Source organism: Lonchura striata, chromosome 5, assembly GCF_050655825.1.
Source record: "Lonchura striata isolate lonStrDom1 chromosome 5, ASM5065582v1, whole genome shotgun sequence".
NCBI classification, from domain to species: domain Eukaryota; kingdom Metazoa; phylum Chordata; class Aves; order Passeriformes; family Estrildidae; genus Lonchura; species Lonchura striata.
This window is the reverse complement of record NC_140707.1, coordinates 63,219,919-63,240,911: the sequence shown is the minus strand read 5'-3', so window position 1 is coordinate 63,240,911 and position 20,993 is coordinate 63,219,919. Positions and strand designations below refer to the sequence as shown.

Below are 20,993 nucleotides of genomic sequence, written 5' to 3'. Positions count from 1 at the left end.
TTTCATTCACTTAAAATGGAGTTGCTAAACAGAACAGTCCGTTCTGAAGGCAACACAGAAATCACATAAGTACTTACTCTGATCACTGAGTTCAGAGAAAACTTATTTTGCATATCCAAGTACCACTTTGGGGTTTTGTGGGTTGCTTTTGTTGGGGTTTTTTTAATTACTTCTACAGATCCTGTAATTCAGTTTGACGTAACTATAAGATAGCACAATAAAGTTACTTTTGTTCCTTCCAAATTCAGTTTCTATATTTTCAGATTAATCCATCAGTTCTGTAATCCTGTTAAGGTTTCCCATCAGGGCCTGGGAAAGACTGGGGTGAGAGACGACAGCTAATTGTCACCATGTTGAGAAGAAAAGCTCATACTCTCATTAAGGCAACCTATTTTTCTGACTGCCCTGAACCTTCTTTCACAGAAACCAGCTCACAAAAAGAAAGAAAAGAAAAAAAGAATAAAAAATTGGAACTAATGAACCCTGAGCCTCATCCAACTTGTTTCTAATTGAATTTTGCCATTCACTTCACTTCACTGACTGGGAGCTGGCAGAGCAGTTCTGAAGTGCAATGCAAGAACAGTACATCCCGTGAGGAAGCTCAAGGTATGATTTTGTACACACCGAAGCAGTAATTTGGAAAGTTTATAAACAAACTGTCAGGACAACGTCAGCACTGTACAGACTATCAACTATCACAGGGATCATGGCTGAAGGGATACTTCTGGATTTATTTTCCACTCAGGGCAGCACAAGCCCAACCAGAAAAATAAACAGAATTTGTCATACACTGTCAAATTATTCAGCACACATTTTGATGGCTGTTGGAAATGAGAGGGAGAGGTAGCACTGGCTCAATGGAAAGCACATTAGACACTGCAAGCCTCCTTTGCTTTTCTATCCAATTCTTTCTTTAGGCTAGCAGTGGCATCAAATTAATGAAGGCCTTCTGAGGCAATGATGGAAGCAGCAGCAAGATTCAGAGGCTTTTAGTCTATAGAGTTGGCAGACAAAAAAGTGACAGAGCTTTAAGATCACTTGGGGAGCCATATGTCAAAGGAAGACTAGAAATAGCAACTTTAAAACCCAGAGTAATGGGACATCCGAGGATAAACAGCTGGTGGAACAGAAATGATGGTATATAACCCAGTAAGAAAGACATCACCATGAGTGTTTTATACTTTGACAATTCTCATTAAATAAAATTAAGTGCTTTCCTATAAACAAAAAGGATGCTCATAACGTCCTTCTGGCACAAGTATTTTCCTAATAAAGCCCTGTAAACATGCCACCAAAATTTAATTTTTACCAGCAGAGTGAGCTCACTAGAAATGCAAGTGAAATCAGAAAAACAAATTAATTTGTAAATTTCTAAGTAAATACATCCTAAAGAATATGGCATTTACATCAATGTGCAATATATTAATTTTGAAAGTGATAACTTCAGCATGAAAATTACTTACCTGTAGTTAAAGTTTCCCATATTGGCCAATACATAAATCCTGATTTTTGGTACTGCATACTTTATCTCTGAAATATTTGAAATGTCATATTCCAAATCAAAGTCAATACACAAAAATATTTAAGTTATACTCAGTCTAACAAAACCCACCTCAGCCACTGAAAAATAAATGTGACAGTGTAGTGTTTAATAGTGTTCAAAGGAGTTTTAGAACAAAAAGAAAATGTAGCTCACAATAGCAATCTGAGGCACTGCTGTAATTAATAAGATGTGAAGTGCACTGAGTCACAGAAGTATAATTGCTTTAATACTTTCATTTTGAGCAAACATTTTAAATTATTTAGTGTTTTAAGGGAGTGGTGTTTGTTTTTTTTTTTTTAAATTAATGCTGGATTTGTAGTTCTCAGGCAAAGAAATACTTTTAGGTAACACCCTCCTCCCTTCTCCCATAAAGGGGTTTTCAATTTTAAGTTTTAGATTCAACCTTTAAATATGCATTAAGTTGCAGAACAGACACAGATTTTAACACATATGTATGTTGTGACAAATTTGGTAAGATCTCAAAAAAGCCTACGTTATACAAACAATTTTAAGAAAAAAAAACTGAGTTTTACTTACAAGTTTCTACTAATGAAGATGTGGTATCTAAATATATACAATACCTCTACTTCAAAAGTCAGATTTATGAACCAAATGGTTAAAATCTAACAAATGACAGATTTGCACTTAAGCTGCTCAACATGGCATTATTCAGGTATTACCAGATCATTTCTCTTACTTCAGGTGATAATCTATATCCCTTTTCAGAAATTTTGACAAAAATAATGGTCCTTTTTCTCAGATCAACTCTGGAAATGTTTTCATAGCTGTATTCCTTTGAACTGTTGCTGGCAAGCAGAGCTATTGTAGCACAAAGTACTTTTTAATGTAAGAATCACCACATTTAGCTTCAGTCAAAATTTAGCTATCTATACATTGGACAGAAGAAAAATAAAATATTATAGGTGTTCAAATGCATCAACATCAAGAGTGAAAACTAGTAATAGACTAATGTAGGTTCAGCTGATGGAACAGGTGCCATCAAAAACACGAGCTTGTAGTGGTTGAACTGCCTTAACAAACCTGACAGGAACAGAACACTGAAACTACTGAGAGAAAGCTTGCAGGATTTTTCCTAACTTAAATACATAAATCAAAACCTGGCTATAATTAGAGTTCCTTGATAATACTGATTCACAATTTAAGAGCATAAACTACAGTCAGTACAGGGCTCACAAATCTGTGCATAAAATGGCTGATGTTTTAATAAGAAGTGGTTTCACATTAATGGCAGGCCACCACAGAAAAGTATGGAGGAATAAAACACTTTGGTTTTCACTTTTTCAGAGGCTCACGTTTCTCATTAGACTTAGAAGCAGCAGCTTTTCATAAGCTACTCTCATTGTGAGTGCTTATCTTTTAGAAAACATTAGAAGGATTATGATTATTTTAGTGTTTGACAGGTTTTACTTCAATTTTACATAAATAGCTTTCACCATATTGTGGTTATGCTTAAGTATAAAGAACACTGATCAATAGTTCAGATGCACAGTATTTATTTCTTCTGCTGGAAGGCAACTATATTTAATAATTGTATCCAAGACACTTCAAATCATTCAGAAATATGGCATGCAGTATCCAAAAGTATGGCTCTGAGGATATTTTTTTTTACATTAAGCATAAAGAAATTTTATATTCAACATTCATTATATTTCAAGAAAACTATCTATTCAGAGTTCTAGCTCTTTGATGCAGCATTAAGGATTAAAACTTACCACTTTACCAGGCCTTGCCCATGTGCAAATAAATCCCTCCTGACAAGCAGTGACTATACAGTCTTCAAGAAAAATTAACACAGTCAGTCTTTCATGTGCTATCTTTTTACAGATAAGAGGCTCTAACAAGGGAACATCTTCCATTCGGGGACAGAGAGGTGTTCCCAAAGTTTTAGCTGGGTCCGTTTTGGTTTTAGTAACTAGGTTCAGTTTGTCACTGCTCTTGCTAGATATATGTCCCATGCTATGGTTTCTCTTGTGATCTTTCTCATGGTGTCTTTCCTTCCGATCGTGTAGCGACAAGGTTGCAAATTTACTAACGCCAGAAGCAATGGCACCATCCATGACACTGCTTTTACTGCCAGCATTTGAGACTGCAGAGTGTGGAAGGCTGTTTGACCGTGGAAGAGGAGGGGGTACAGAGTTTCCAGGTGTTGTGATACTGTTTCCATTACTTCCTGGGTTAGTTCCACCACTTCCAGCAGGTGGGCTTGTGGCATTCATGACATTTGTATGTGTCCTTGCTCTTGAGAGAGGTTGGTGGGGGAAGAGGATATCTTCTGTAAGATCCCACAAACAGAGCTGTGTGTCCTGGCCTACTGAACCAAATCTATACGTAACACTTACTGGACGACTGTCTGTAGAGTTCCTTTTGGATAGTCTAGATTGCGTGCTATTTGCTCGATCTCTGCCAAAATGAAGGTCTTGGAAATCCTCGTCACTTCCGCTAAATTCCATCGGGTCACTCTCTTCTACACTAGTGGTGTACGGATCAAACGCAACGACACTGACCCACGATTTATGTCCGTGGCCTCTCGCTATAACTCGACAGTCCACGAAAGACCAAACTGTCACCAAGTCATCCTCTCCGCCTGTCACTATGTATTTCCCATCAGGGCTCCAACACACACACAGCAGTCCTCCAAAGTAGCTTTTCATTGTACCATGCAATTCCACTGAATCAAAGTTAAACACGCGAAGAAAACCATCCTGGCTCACGCACGCCAAGAACTTCCCATCGGGGGAAAAGGCAAATTCATTCAGGGCACCCTCACCTACTGTCCATTTAAGCAGAGGGTTTCTTGTGGATTTACTCTTGCAAGTATGCACTGCAAAACTCTCTCCTTGTTTAAGTAGCTGGTAGTGCGGGGCTGTGGTACCACAAGTGTGCTCCACGTTATACAAGTACATATTGCCACTGGAATGAGCTACTAGGAAAAGGCTTTCCGAACCTGGTACCCATTTTACACAGGTTACTCGGGACTTGTCTATTAGTCTCTGTGAAAAACAAAGAAGATACACATCAGAAACTCTGAAAAGTAAAGTTTTCATGATTAACTGTAAATCTGAGCTTTCTGGGGGATGAGGAGCAATATTTAAATAAAGTGAACTTAACTTTTTAGACAGGAACTATGTTAGTTACTGTATTTGCAAAAACTTATCAGGCAATAAAGAGGAAATTATTTTCAGACAAAGTGCTTTCAAAGGTTATTATTATGATCCTGTCACATTCCACCAAGACCATACTTCAGTCGAGCCAATCTGTTATGAATCTAAAGGCAGTGCTCTTTGGTTTACTTTTCCCTGTGTAGTTGAAGAGCATAAGAAGGAAACAAGGAAACATTGAATACACTAAAGGGAAAAAAAGCAGTTACTCATCTGTATTATACAGCAAACAGGTTACAAATCAACAACAGTAAATTTAGGCTCTGATTTTATCTGAAATCACAAATAAAATCCAACCTCTGAAAAAAAACTACCAGCTTTTACTGATTCAGGGAGCAAAGGCTGCATACACAGTGACCCTGTTATCATGTGGCTGGAAAGTCAGTAGATAAATGCACATGGCTGAGTCAATTCACAGGGTACCAAAAACTTTTCACCTCAGAATCCCCAGCCTCCAATTATTTTTCTTTCAGTAGCCAAGGACCTGTCAATACCCTGTTACCATTTGATTAAGCATGTTCCTTTAAAACAAAATGTTTTAATAGAGTTCATCATTGCAAAAGAATGCACACGCATTACGCAAACATTCCTGGCCATAATGTCTTCAATTCTCTAAGAACTGAGAGGTAAAGTTTGACTCCTTGGACTGCTATAGTTCTGGTGGACTTCCACAACTTACCGTGTTTTCCATGGCACCACTCAGCTGCAACTTGCAGACAAGTAATTCTTTACAAGCACATTCAAGACTTGGATTTGGCATATTGATTGTAAGCAGAAAGAAGAGCTGAGCTACACAAAAGGCAAGAGTGCAAATATAAAGAGCCTAAGGAATACCAGAACAAGTTGCAAAAGCCCCAAAAACAAAGAAGAAAGAAGAATCCCCCCCAAACCTTGCTATGCTGTTTATCACACACAAAAACATCAAACTAAGGGATAACACATCAGCTGTTATCTGTTGTGGAACTGTCATTAGAAAGCAGCACCTGGCCTTTAGATTACAATTCCACTGCTGTCAACCTCAGTATAAAACCAGAAAACCTCTCTCCTGTAACTTCTCATTGGTTAAAATATCCATGGTATATTTGAGAGCTGAGGGATGTAACTAAATATGACAAAATTCCTTCAAATGGAGTAGCTTTAAAATAATACAGTCTATGATTCTGTTGTCATAGTTTAACTGATTTGTTGTATGTTCACTGATATATATCATGCATATCTCAATAATGATGGTATCAGAAACACTGGAGAGAACAGTTACCTGGCACACACTAGGAGAACATGGGAGGGATCCAGCCCAGCTGGGTTCCTGTAGGCACCAGTCTTCTCATTGTCAATATGGTGGCAAAAGCAAAATCTGTTGCTTTCTACTAAGGCAGCTCAATCTGACATAGAGCCTAAGAGCATCTGCTCAACTTTTCTACCAGAAATGGCACTTTATGTCCATAACCATGTTGGCCTACATGATCCTAAATACTGCAGAGAAACTCTGGAAACCTGATCTCTACTTCAAGGAGGCTGTGAAAAACAGATTACAATTTGCAATGAGAACAGAACAACTCAGGGAGACAAGATGCAGAGAGACTCTAATCTGACATGACTACAATGCATCCCCTTCTCAAGACAAAAACTCTGAAGTTATGACATTCAGGAGTTTTAAAAGCTTTCAGCTGGGTTCACAAAGTTCTGCAGCACAACAAAGCCTAGTCTGCAGTCAGTAGGAGCAGCAGATTCATTACAAGAATGGTCTGAACCGTTTGCAGTATCAGCACATCAGTGAGGGATGTGAGATAAAGAGCTTATGTTCAGTTTGATGGAAGAACAGTAAGTGAAGAAGCTTCACTCACCAGGCAGAAACACTTGCCAAGATTATCTTGGTCATGTTTTGAAGAACATGAAGGGACAAAATTACAGGCGCAGGCCACAAATGACTGAAAAGTTTGAGGCAGTCAAAGAATATGCGTTAAGGTCTTAGACAGCTTTGGCAAAAATACAGGACAAGTTTGTTAGGGAAAAAATGCAGCTCAAGGCTTCAGTTTAAATTTAAAAAGGATTAAAAAGTAAGATGAAAAAGCACTGGCTAATTTGATAATAACCAATTACCACGTGGGAACAATTGAATCTGTGAGGTATATTTGACTAGTTTGGGAAGTAAGGAAATATCACTAGTTTAACTTTGACACAGCTGGAAGGAGTACCACTGTGAATACAGATGGATTTATATAGGCAGCCACAAGCTGCAAAGTATCATTCACCTCAGCCTTTCAAGTCCCTATCATCCTCTACATCAACACAATTTAAGAAAAAAATAGTAACAAGTTAAGACTATGCTAGGACTATTGCATTTTATGTTCAACATAACCTACCATAACAGGCCGATTTATTTCATGTGTCATGTATATTCTGATTGCTCTCCCACAGCTGATAGTCAAAGCAGTGCTTTTGGCTACCTGAACCACCAAATTGCTCACAGGAGAGGAGGTGAATTCTATTACCTCTAGCATGAGTGCTGATCTGTAGAATGTTTAACATTCATTCAGACCACCTTATGCCTACAGTTATTCCTAAAGACTATCTAAACTCAAAATATATTCAAAATCAAATAGGTACCTTCATCTTGAAGCAAATTAATTGGTTCAAATATAAGTGCTCACTAATATTTCTCTGAAAGGGGTTTTAAATACAAGTCAGAACTTACAAACACATCTAAGGCAAACTTCAATAGTGTAATTGACAGAATAAAAATATATTTCAGTTTTAGAGTTGGTTGTAACTGCAAATAAGGTCAGCATAGGAATCAAGAAGTTCTCATTTAAGTGTAGCCTAATGTGTGTAGTTTTGGTAGGAACGAGCAAATCCTTACAGCAGCTTGGCAGAAGAGAGATCACCTCATTTAAGTTTCCACCAAACTGTCAAAGGGCATATTTCCATCACACTGAAGTAATTTGACAATAGCACAGACAAAAAGCAATACTGGAAGTGGTTTCAGTGCTTCCAGCATTTGGGGAATACCACAAGAACTATTCGGCCTGCAACACAGCTCTGCACTGTGGTCATCAGATAGTAAACACCTGGAAGTGTGCACAGGGCCTGGATGTAAGTATTCCACCAGAAGTTCTTCTCAAAGGAACTATAGCTCAGCCATAGTAGTGGGAACTACTCTGTGATATGAATCCAGCTGTTTAGAGTATGTCTACTATCCTTCTTACCATTTAACAATATTATTGTACGAGAATAAATAAGACACTTTTTTTTTTTTTTGGGGGGGGGGGGTGCAGGTGGTAGGACAATGCTAAAATTAACATTTCAACTACTTATACAGAGGTTTTTACCAACAGACAAAAGATTCATTAAAAGATTCTCCAGCACTATTTCCCACTCAACACAAGCAGAGACAGAGCAGTTGGGACAAGGCCAGGTAGGAAGAAAAACGCCCCTCTTCTGATCTACATGTAGCTACTTTTAGAAAGCTGAGGAGGAATTAGATCTAATTATACAACATCCCCAGTGAGAACAATACTTCAATCTTCTTTGCACAAGGAAGGAAGAAAGCAACATATCTCTCTGAGGTGGGAAAGGTATACTTTGAAAGCTGAGCAAGGTTTAACTTCATCTGTAAATTCTAATCCAGATGTGAAATTTCAAAAAAGAGAAGAACAAACAAAGTCAACCAAGAGACCTGCAAACCTCTCTAGTTTTTGTTTTAACTGAATTAAAACAAAAAAGAACCAGAAGAACAATCCCAAGAAGAAAATCACCTCCCCAAAACCACCCAAATGTTCAGAGCTTATCTTCTGCAGAAAATGCTGTCACAAGTCACCCCAGTTACTGGATTTCTTTCCTTATCAGCATCTGGACACTTACTGCTCCAAGAATGTCAATGCCACTGGATACTCAGAGCCAGTGATCCTGTAACTTGGCATAGTGCTCTCCATAGTACTCCTTCTATCTTCCCTTATTGCATGGCAGCAGAAAAAGCAGATGGAGAGTTTCCTTCTGAACATCCCATGGCCAAAACATTATAGACCCTCAGCAATTCTGTGCGCCCAGCTTTATATCCTACTCTTATCCAAGCAAGCCTTTAGGAACACTTGATACAAACAGTTTCTGCTGTAATGTCCCAACCAAAAAAATAAGTATTTTTAACTTATTTAATATTTTGACTATAAAATATGAGTTAAATAGCAGCTTAAAATTTTCTTCTTCATTGGCAATCAGAAACAACTGAATTCAGAGCACACACAGCAGCATTTAGACTTGTACACCTTACTTCCATCTATAAACTGTCCTAAACTCCAGTTACAGTATTACCCAAACTAGAAAATCCTAATTTTTAATCTTAAACTCCACAAGATGCCTTTATCTTTTCACAATGAATAACATTTTTTATGTAAATACTTCAAGCCAATGGAACAGCTGAAAAATAAAGACAGTGACTGAACAATAAGCTACACAGGCAAATGGAGCCACATCTACTGAACTTTGAAAATCTAGGAACTTCAATATCACAGACACATTGCATGCAACAATATAAGATTTCTACTTACTTCCTCATTAAATAATTTGCTAGTTTCTTTTTTAATAGGGTCTATAAGTTGGACCTGGCCTGCAGAGAAGCCCACTAGAAGAGACACACTTTCTGCTGTGGCTGTTAAGTGATTGAAGTCATGGCATGTAGGCTGTGTTCCTTTGTATATCCTTTTGTCTATTGGTTTACTCAAGTCCGCAGCCTGCAAAGAGAGCAAACAGAATTCAGACAGTTTATCACAATATGTGCACATAACCACATCTGTTTGAAAACAAACCACATAACAATTTATGCAGTCACAAAACCCCACTTTAAAAAGCAGTTCTGCATTTATGAGACATCTGAGATGTTACAAAAATGTTTCTCTCTTTATATTAAGTATACAAACTACACCTGCCCCTGTACCTACAGCATGTGACAAACCCGTGACAACCATTCCATAGCACAAAGGCTCCGGTGAGTCCTCAAGATGCCAGAAGGCTTCTCCTGCCACAAGAGCCATCACAGAGACAAGGTATCTTCTACTTTTCTAGTAGCACTTTCCCACTATTGAGTACAATCAGTTTTGCATTAAAAATACCATATTCTCAATCACACAACTCTTCAACTCTAAGTCTATCCTTCAACAGGCAAACAAATGATATTGTTCTCCATAATCACAAAAAATGATCAACCAGCTCCAAAAAGAGCATTTTCTAGGAACAGTGATTCAAGATACTGATACTGTGATTATAAAACACATTTTACACCAGTGAGCTACAAAGTAATTTGCTTCTGAAAACAAAGCTCAATATAGCTCAGACAAAATAAGTGATAACAAAACCGAGGAATTTCAATATAAACAAATTAAGATCTAGCACTAAGTGTCAGAAGAATCAAAAGGAACAGAAAAGCAATTTAAAATGCTCCCTCACTTGTATCAACCATGTTTATCCCCATATCACTTCTGAACAGACAACTAAATCTTTCATCATCCAGAGATTAAACCCCACACATTTAATATGCAAGATCATACATCAGGTTCAACCTTGTTTTTTAACCTCCCTATTTACTAGGTTCAAAGTCTGTAATTAGAAAGCCGCAGATACTCAACAATATTACAGGCCTCAGACGTAGCTGTGATTTGGGGCTCAGATTCTAATTTTGATATATACTTTTTCAGTATATTTAGTCAGAGGAAATCAGGCCAGCAATAAAAGAGAAAGTAAACAAGCTTCACATAAAATAGAATTGCTCCAGAGCATTAAACATTGGAGGACAAGGAATGAAGAGCAGCAGATCTTTGGTATTCATAAAGCTACACAGTGAGAAACTAGACTTGTCAGTAGGGAAAAATCCTAACCAGCTACACAGGTGAGCCATTTCCAAGGCAAATTTAACTACAGGATGTGCATGACAAGCATTTATACACAACAATATTAAAGCTGCACTTATGTTTTGCAGCATATATCATACACCAGTTTATTCAGGTGCAAGGCCTCCTACTTAAAAACTCCAAAATGAGATGATGTATTACAATTTCTAAAGTCAGCAGACTAAAAAGTCATTCCCCAGAGTCCAGAGATCCATTTTAAGCTGAAAGAGAATATTACGAATACCTCTTCAAGGAGAAATTAAATGGAATACTAGTTCTACTGGGAGATGGCAGGATAATGTGCATGCCTGCCACAGAGCATTCACCAGCTCACAGGCTGATGGAAATCTATGATTTGAAGTTGAAAGATCAAATCCTAAAGGTCTTGCAGTTACATCTTAGACTGTGTAACATTCCCTTGTCCTGTATCACTATAAACAAGTGTTGGCAAGAGAGAACTCTCAGAACTGGGGTAGCATTTCTATCTGGAAGAGCAAGCTACACAACCATATAGCCATGCCCCAAATAAAGCAGAATTAAAGCAAACCTATGAGACTCGAAGTTCTCTCCTCTGGACAGAAGTTGCAGCAGGACTCAATGCCTAAGAAAAATGATCCATTCAAAAGTAAATATGACTAGGCCTAAATCATACTGAATGACCAGAGAACCTCAGACTGTCCCAGCCAGCAGAGGATACAGGCACTACCACCTTCTTCTGAATCCTCATTGTCCCTTTACGCAGCAAAGAATCAATAGGTGGCTATGTTCAAACTATACCTTGCTCTTTTGTCTGGGTGAGATTTTACATCACTAGCTTTGGTTTTTGTTGCCCAACAACTCTGGTTGTGACAAGTTCCCCATCTCATGAAATTGTGTGGTAACAGACCTAGCAACACATGAAATTCTGATAAATTAAACCTAAGCACAGACTTCACTGTGCTTATTCTAGCTTTTCTCTGGGAACCAGATGGCAGTGAGAATCTGTCTGAACTTAAACGAAGTATAAATAAACTAATTCAACCCAGAATTAACCAGGCTTCTACTGACAGGGATGCCTTGCCTTTTATTTACATGCAGCTATTGCTTTCAGTTACAGCACAGTTGTCTCATGGAGGTAAGTCACATCTACAAGCACTAAAGTACTGCTTTGGTCTAAATCTCTCTTCACTGAAAGAGAGTAGAATCAATGGACACAGGAACTAGGAGACATTTTCTTTATTTCTGCATGAAGGTTGCTATTGGATTTTGCTAAGAACAAAAGTGCTTACTCATAAAATTCAATCACACATAGGGACTTGGTGTTTCATCAGCTCATCACTTAGCCCATTTGCTATTTTGTGAAAAATGTAATTCTCAGAGGAAAGCTTTTACATGAGATCTTGTCCATAAAAAACTGTCAAATCCTAGGATCTGTCACTCTTTACTGAACAAGGTGTTATGAACTGCCCCCCACTTAGAAATGTGATGTACTTTGAAAAAACTCAGAAAAATCTTGAGACTAAGTGTTGCCAGGCATGGAGATTAAAAGCACAGAAGCAGACACCCTCACCATGGCAGCTGGCAGCAAGCTATTTGCACACTTCCTGTCCCAATGCCTTTAAAATTTTCTTCTGAAAAACACTCAGCATTATCCCAGCCTGTCCACTCTGAGAAGCTTCCTCAATTGTGGGTGATTCATGATGAGAGCAACACTTTTAGTAAGCACAACTGCAAGCAAATTGGAGCAGCTGATGCAAGGCAAGGAATACCAAGAGCATCCTTACCTGTGCAAGCCTTGAAGTACATTTCAGCTATCACGGCTCTGGGACTGGCACCTTGGCCAACTGATATCCGTGCTGGAAGTCTGTTCCTTCCAACATACAGGGGCACTGTACCCCCTGGGCAAAGAGCCAAGGAGTAACAGTTTTTGGGCAACAACAGGAACCTCGCACACCTGTATAAAGCCAGTGACAGAGCTGAACAAAATTGCTGTAACTTGGGCATCAACAGCTTCCAAGTCCTGTCTCTGAAGAGGTTAAAACTCTACCTTAAAAGAACCTGACACTTGCTCACAGAAGAAAAATTGATTGTTTAGGTTTGTGTGATGAAATCATACTCTAGAAATAAAACATGAACCATATAACTGTTTGGGGGACTTCCTATTCTTATTTAGTTAACTCTCCCAGCACACTATTTTAACAATGCTACTCCCACTCCGCTGGGGAGGGAGGGAAAAAAAAATAAAAATCTAACACTCTAACAGCCCATTCACCCTGGACTGATGACTTCCAATAGAAGGGCAGTCAAATGGAACATATTAATCACAGCTTTAACTACATAAAGAAAAAATGGCAGGACAAACCCAACAAAAAACAGTCACCTTAGTCTGAAGCAAATTTTAAGTATTCAGATTCTGATGTCTGAAATATCTGATTAGGATGGGCATCAATAACCTTGGTTCTGTAGCTATGTGTAATTCTAAGGTCAAAGCCAAAGATTAATGTCTAGCCAAGATTTATTTTATTGATCCAAGACTTAGAGGTTTCATAATAAGATTGCCTAAACAGTGAATCACATTATTTTAAGTCAGTGTTTAATCACACTCCTTGACATATGTTATTTCTTCCTGTATCTTTTCTTTTCCTAACTTGCATTTGCAGCTTTCTGCAAATTTTACTTGAATGAAATCTGTCATATATGTTAGAATTCTTTCCAAGCTGAAAACATTGCCAAGATATTAAATTAATTACTTTATTAATTTATTCCAGGTAATTTCAATTGTATTCATGAAAAGGCTTCCATTAGGTACTTAGTAGTATTTAATATTACATTTGCCAAGAGACTGCCTTTCAATGGGTCAAAGCTGTGAGATTGAGACAGAATAGTGAAGCATTTAATAAAAATTTTACTGCCAAAAAATTATCTTAAGAAAATCTCTCTTGTCCAGAGAATTAATTGATCTTGAACAGATTACAGATTGGCTATGCAGGTACAGCTCTAGTGCACAATGAAAGAGAAGACACACAGAACCAAGACAATGTACTTTTGAAAACAATTTCCTCTGTGTTTCTGCAGCTTGGAATTTGTAACTGACTACCTGTAACTTGCTATCTCTTCCTCACCTTACTGTCCAGGGATTTTATGGTCCCTGGTCTAGAAACAGAATGATTTGAGAAAGCTGTGCTTAATGCTTGTGTCATAATGCTGTACAGGTAACAGAAGAAATCAATTCTTAGAATTATTACTAAGTGAATTTCTTTGAACTTCACAGATGCTCTTTAAAACTTGGCTGAAAAAGAGGCAAGGCAACCTTTTCTGGAGCCCTCTGCTTTATACAATCTCCTGTGAACAGGACAGAACCCTCCCTGACTTGCTCACTGCATTAGCAAGGACAGGGAAAACTAAATTTGTTTATTCCTCCTCCATGTCTGTGCTCGTCTCCTCCTTCCTGACGAGCCAGCCCAAGGACAGGGACCAATGAGGAACACAAGAAAGTGGAGCTACTCCAGGCATTTCTGTAGAATTTTCTGGCCAGCTCCATTTCTTGTTTCTGTTCACAACTTTCTGACAGTAATACCAGCATCAATACTTCACATTCTACTTTATTACCACAGAAGTGGACTTCCAGATTTTTTTGTTTTATAGCCCAAATACAGATCACTTAATATTAGCAACAGAATAATTTCTAGTTACATCACTGTTGTTTCAAGCTGATCTGATCTCACAGCTGACCCTGCTTGGGGCAAGTTAGACTAGAGACTCTCAGAGGTTCCTTCCCACCTGAACAGCCCTGGAATCTTAAGCTTAGGATCAATCAAAACAGCAGCAACAGGGCCACTCCCAGATTACTTAACAGGTCTGGTTTGCATCTTAAAGGAAATTTAGGAAGCAAAAAAATTCCAGGAACAAGTTGGCTGTCTTTCCCTACAAAGACCACTGATGTAGGGCAAAAGTTCTGCTTAGTTTATATAAAATACACACCAGAAAGTCCAGGCAACACTTCCTGCAAGTACAAAGCCCTAACAAAACACTCTTCAGTGCAGCTGACAGTGCCACAGCCTGTCAGTAGCAAACTGGCTGCTACAAATATAACTGCACGTAAGCTGACAGACTGCTGATTTGGCTTTCTCGGCAGAAAGTTTGAAGTCTGCCAAGAACTCACGTCATCCCTTCAGATACACACATCTTTCAGGTAGTGTACAGATCAACACATGTTCACTTCAGAAGGCCCCCCCCCAAAAACTTAAAATAGTTTAAAAGCTCATCAGCTTTCATTTAGAAACCAAAAGAAAGAAAGAAAGAAAAAAAAAAGGTAAAAAATCTCATTAGGATTCAATAAAAAGCCAGTATACAATCACCATTTGTAAAGTTTCCCTATTTATAGCCACAGTATGTTTCTTAAAAGTAAAGATGATTTTTTAAATAAATGAGAGCTTCTTTTTCCATAACTGAGTGTTGTGCTTAGTTTCAAGGGTTGCATAATAGGTGTTATGTGTGTACACAGAGTAGTTTTAAATGCCTCCTGAGCCTTGCAAAGCCATTAATGCCAAGGAAATTTTAGGTCTTTATATTGCATTCAATGTACCTCCTTTATATTGAAGTCACATTTCTAAACTTCAATAAAAATAGTATTTTTAGTTTTCCATTTCAAATTTGGCTGATCTTCCAGCTCCATGAACTGAAGCATCAATAGTTGCCACTCACAATACTGTTTTTCATAAATGGGTTCCTGTATCTTTGCAGAAGGTTTTTTATAAGTTACAAAGCACTTGATTAAATGCTGAACAGGAACACTTAAGGCATGTGACAGTTTCTAGGATACTCTGTAAGAACAGCTCTGCTAGTAAAACAGGGACACCGAGTAATTTTATTTAACCTAATTTTTTTTCAAGTGTTCCACACAATTCATCCATAACAAAGTCTTAAAGATTAATTTTGTACAAAGCTGCTTGCAAATTTGGGAAGCTACTTGATATTCTTCTCCCTTCCAGATATAATTCCCACTTGGGGCCATACAAGACAGACATGACTTTTGAAAGGAGAAAAACATTACTTAACAAGATTTAAGTATTTATTCATACAGCAGACAAGTGTGACCACCTACATTTAGAGAAAAGCTCTAGACCAGATAACTGGACATAAATCCATATTTAGGCAGAGATCAGTGCAGTTTTCTGAAGGATCCAATAAAATAATCATATTCTGTTTCCAGAAGAATTACTCTAAGCACTCAAACAGAGCAAAGAGCACGCACTGGTTTGAAATAAATCCATGTCATAGTAACGGAACCGATGGTTATATAATTGACAAGATGAAGAAAGTAGATGTGAACACCATAAAGAACACATATAAAGGACTGTTTGACTTACAGCTTATCATAACAATGTTAACTCCATTTTAGAAAGGCCATTAACCAAAACATTTCTGTGGTTACAGTATAGATCAGAACATTCTTTTGGAAGTTGTCTAAGGTGAAAGCATGAGACTAGCAATAACCCTAGAAAAAGTAGATATTATTTCTAAGTGTTCATAACCTCAGAACAGCAGACTCAAAAAAATTGTTTGCAAGACCCCATTCACTTCACAGGTGTATACAGCATCAACTTACTCTTTATTTTTAAGACTGAGCAAATGCCAGTAGAACAGTACAGGCATATTAGCACACTTGAACTACTGCAGGCTGAGGAGGCTAAGGGAAGTTGAAACAAGGTTTTGAACCCCTCCACACAAAAATCCCTGTCTTCTGAGCACAGAATGCTGCTGCTGCCTCCACCTGTCATAACCCAAGAGAGGTCTGAAGTCCCTGAAACTGTTCCTTTAGAAACTTAAAGCATCTTCAATTCAAGGTGTTACTCACTTGGTTCAACTTCCACCCATGCTGAAAACTTGCTTCTTTAGAGTGGAAGACCAAAACACACAGCTTGTGACAGTGCTGTCCAAAGAGCCAGGTCAGACTCAAGCTGCTCTAATGAACTGACCATGACACAGCTCCCCAGAGCATGTCCTGGTCAGTCCTGACAAGGCCTGAGAGCCTCTCCCAAAGAAACCCAACACCTGCCCACTCCACAGAGTTGACCAGAAACACTTCAAGCAACTCCAGCATCTTCAGCTGCACTATAACCACACCACTAAAGCTTCAGGCAAGCAACAGGACACCAACTTTTCAAAAGATGTTCGTTTCTCCATATTTAACCAAGTCAATTTTTTATTACACCTGCAGAAGAAAACCTCCTCCCTTTGCTCACTAAAAGCACTTGATTTACACACTTTGCACAACACTCCTTTACTATGAGACAAAAAGAATATATGAGCTTTAACTTCACTCACACCTCCAAACAATCCCTCAGAAACCCATGCTGAAGAAGAACTAACAAAAGGTATTCCACAGTTCCTTTTGCAAAGTTCCCCTCATCATGGATGCCAGTTAATGACATGATCAACTCAGATAAAAATTGAGACTATGATTCCAGCGTTATGCATTTGGTCACACTAAATCTGTAAACAGGCTAATTAAACAACTCTGAATAAAGTCACTGTATCACACATTCCCAACAGACATGAACTGAATTAGATGTTCTATTTTGGTTTAAGCAATTACTTGCCTTTTTTTTTATTAAGAAGAAGAAGAAGGGAGAAGCAGCCCTGATATCAGCATTGTTTCTTCCCAGTGCCTGGTCTGCAGAACTTTGGCTCTACTGTAACTTAGCTTGCTGGATAAAAACCTCTCCAGCAGAACCCTGATTCAGAATCACGTATGTTGTGCATGTGATACAGACACCTTCCTCCTCTTCTCCCCCTACTCAGCTCTTTTTAAGAACATATGTAAGAAAGCGATCTCACTGTGCAGTTTTAAGTTCAAAATAATGATCTCTCGGGGTATTTATAAACCATGGGTGACAGGTCACATTTTTACACTGGTCTCCCCCTCATTGGCTTAACAATTAAGACACTGATTTAAAAAGTCATAGCACAGACATACTTCATAATCATGGACTCCCAACTGGACTTCTTTTGCCAGGACTTTTTACTCCAGTATCATTTCTTCAACAGTAAACAGATATATGTTCCAGAAGTTAACTCATGAAGTCAGCTGTATTAATGGATTATTGTCCACCCTAGATTTCTTTCCTGAAGCCATTTATATTGCAAATATGAAAGTTTAGTAACACTTACAGGACTCCTTTTTTTTTTTTTTTTGCATTAACTACTGCATGGAATTGAAAAAACTGCCAGATTTCAACTCCCACTTCCTGTTCATTATTCACTTGTATTACAGAAGCAAGGTACCCTGATGAGTTAATATGTGGCAAAGTGTCATTTCTGTCTAATATTCCTCATATACACAGCACTTACTAGAGTAAGCAGTCCTGTCCTCAGTATTTACACAAAAGTTGTCAGTTACCACAATTTTCACCACTTCTTGGAATATCTCTGTAATAATACATTTTATAGACCTATAAGAAGAGATGGACCTACTGATTTATACAATGCTGTATGATTTATTCAGTTCTTGTTTCTAATATTCTTCTCCATTCCATTTCTTAAAGAAAAAAATATTTATTAGAACTCAACCACTCATCAGTTAAGGCAATCACCAATATCAATCCACTCTTCTTGTGCAGTAGCTCCAAACTAACTCAAGTATTTTCCTCCACTGTGTGCTACCCAGAGATTAATGGGAACACATACAGCTGCACACTCAAGCACCCTAACTGCATCTCCCAAGTTTCTTACAGCTGCCTCTTGACAGTTAGTCGGTCAAATCAGTCCATCTTCAACTTATGCTGCTCTTCCCCTTTTACTTCTTGTCCTGAAGTTACAGATATACCACATAACTATAAATTACCATATGGTAAACTTAGTGGGATGAAACATTTTATTTACTGTGGCTAATCAGTGGCACAATTCTTCTCTTCCTGTGGCCTTCAAACTCTTACTTTCCTTTGAATAAAGCCCTAGTATAATTTTCCAGATGTTTTCACATTCCACTTTTGTTTTAATTAAAAAGTGCTCAGTAAGTCCTTTTTAAAGAGGTCAGCAAAAAGCAGACTAACCAGTAATTCAATATAACATTTACTGTTCACAACAAGAACTCCTGAACACCATTTCATAAACTGTTTGTTCCATCACCTCCAACATTTCATGTTCCAGTAACACTACTTCCCTGTTATACTGACAGCAAGCCTCCCTTCCCAAGAGACCATGTGTTATAAAGACAGAGGCAAATTCATCACAGTTTCTCAGTAATAACCTAAACTGCTTTCCCTGAGCCTCCAACTGCCTGCCATAATCTCCAATCCATGTTATGCAATGCATGAAGTGATGAGGTGGAGTCACATGTTAGGGTAGGTGCTCACGATCACAGTGCCCAATGCCAGCTCTAACCTCAATCTTCAGGAAGTCTTTGAAAGCAGCTTCTCCCTCAAGCCACAGATTGGCTTTCTGTGCAACAGCTTCCCTTTGGGGGGTAAGACTTTGGAGAAGATACATGGAACTATACATACTAATTTACATTCAGAAAGAGAAAAATAACTGCAAGCTTTGCATGTGACCGTACCTATGGAAAACTGTACAGCAAGTCACATGCAAAAGGATCAGATTTTGCTACAACATTCTGACAGGACTACAATATCAAATACTGTGCTCACAGTAGGCTGATTACACAGGGAACTTATCAAACTGAAAATCACCCCATTAAAATACTCACATTAAGACCTTGGTTACAGGTAGCAAGCCTTAAAACAAACAACTGTGGGAAAGTGAATAATTAAAGGATATATATGCAATGAGGAACACAGACAAACCATTAAATACACAGAGATATCATACATATGTGATCTAACATACATATAATCACTAATACAGACAAATTTTAGAGACAAAACTGAGTCATCTGTGAAACAAGGCATTGCACGCTGAAAACATGTCAACCTTGATTACAGTACTTAAGTAATTCAATTCCTCTGTCTCCAAGAGGCTACTCTATTCACTCAATGCCCTTACAGTTAGAGGACAAGCCAACAAAGAATCTCACTCTTCCCTGCTTGTGAATATTGGCTCCTTTGTGCAAAACTCTGGACTGGCAATTAAGATCTGCTTAATAAAATAGGATTTTTAAACTGTATTCCTTGGGAAACAGACTCTAGTAAATTAACAAGTATATTTGGTCTCCAAAGTGATTATTTTAGTTTACAAGTTTTCTTTTGTGTATCTTTGTTTCCAAACTTTGGCATGAATTTCCTACTGTGTTTGCCATGGTAACCAAGCAGCCTGAGCCTCTACTTGAAATTCCGTTTAACTGTTTAGCATTGCATATTGATCGAGATACATTAACATCCTTAAGCACTCCAAAGAGTGAAGAAGCCATTCTCACACTGGAGAATCACCTTGTATCACAAACCTCAAACGATTTTTGCTGTAGTTTAAAATGGCAGGGTAGTAGGGAAACTTCTTTGCCAAAGATGTACATAAAAAGCTACCAGATAAAGAGAATGCACTCAGATGTGAGGAAAGGAGTATACTCAATTTATAAGGAGCTACATCAGAACAGCGGTCTCTATCTGACACTGTCTTCCCCCCTCTGAAAGACGAGTTTGCATTCATGTCAGAAAGAAGAATTTGCTCCAGGAGCACATTTGAATGAGACTGTTTCCTGCTTTAAAGCTTATTCCCCTGGTGGAAAACTGTTCTGTTCCAGGGCAAGAGGGGCCAGGTAACTGGCTAACTTGATGTTCGAGGATTAACACTAACAGGGCAAAGCCAAAGCACAGTTGCTTGCTTCTTTTAGTTTCCATTTTGAAGGAAGATCTTTCTTCAAACATTTCTCTCAAACACAGGATCATGAGAAAACATCTGTTTTAAGCACACAATCTTTTCCAATTCCTACAAAACCGGCCAAATACCTCAGGATAGTAAAATTTTATATAAAAGTAAGTAAGCAGATTAGGGAAACCTGAGAAAACAGGCTTACTGCTCATATTTTTCAGTCTCACTACACCATATGATATTAAGAAAAAATAAAAAGATGGCTGGTCACCAGTTAAAATCTCATCCTTTACTCTGTTCATGGTTTAAGACAGGATGAAATAGTTCTGACCTTCGTGCCTGTTGCATAAATGGAGACTCAGAATACAGAAAACCACCTCCAAAAATATACAAAATACAAAATCCCCTCCTACAGCTTCCCCACAAAACTACTGAGATACTCCAGCATCCATTTAGTTACCATTGAAAATGTCCTGCTCTTTCCATGATATCTGCCAAGTGAGCTGTGCATCCATTTTTTCATTGAACATTACTGCCTCCAGCTCCTCAGTGTCTTACAGTTCTTTCCTCTCCTGATCTGAAAGCCAGTAAGGTGGCCTCACTGAGTACCACACAGAGAGCTGGATTTGTATCACTAAAAATAATTTG

General features: G+C 38.2%; 1 protein-coding gene across 4 annotated transcripts in view; it reads right to left on the bottom strand.

Moving 5' to 3' along the window:
* The window catches only part of WDR20 (WD repeat domain 20), a 44,895-nt gene that overhangs the window by 7,989 nt on the left and 15,913 nt on the right, over positions 1-20,993 (bottom strand). For 3 of the 4 annotated variants that reach the window (XM_021541385.4, XM_021541384.4, XM_021541387.4), the window contains exons 2-3: positions 9,267-9,449; positions 3,277-4,554 (exon numbers count right to left, since the gene is read on the bottom strand). In XM_021541385.4, coding sequence (XP_021397060.1) covers positions 3,277-4,554; positions 9,267-9,449 — 1,461 coding nt within the window. Of the gene's footprint in view, positions 1-1,425; positions 1,531-3,276; positions 4,555-9,266; positions 9,450-20,993 lie in introns of those variants that run through there. The other variant, XM_085580762.1, reaches the window with a different exon arrangement.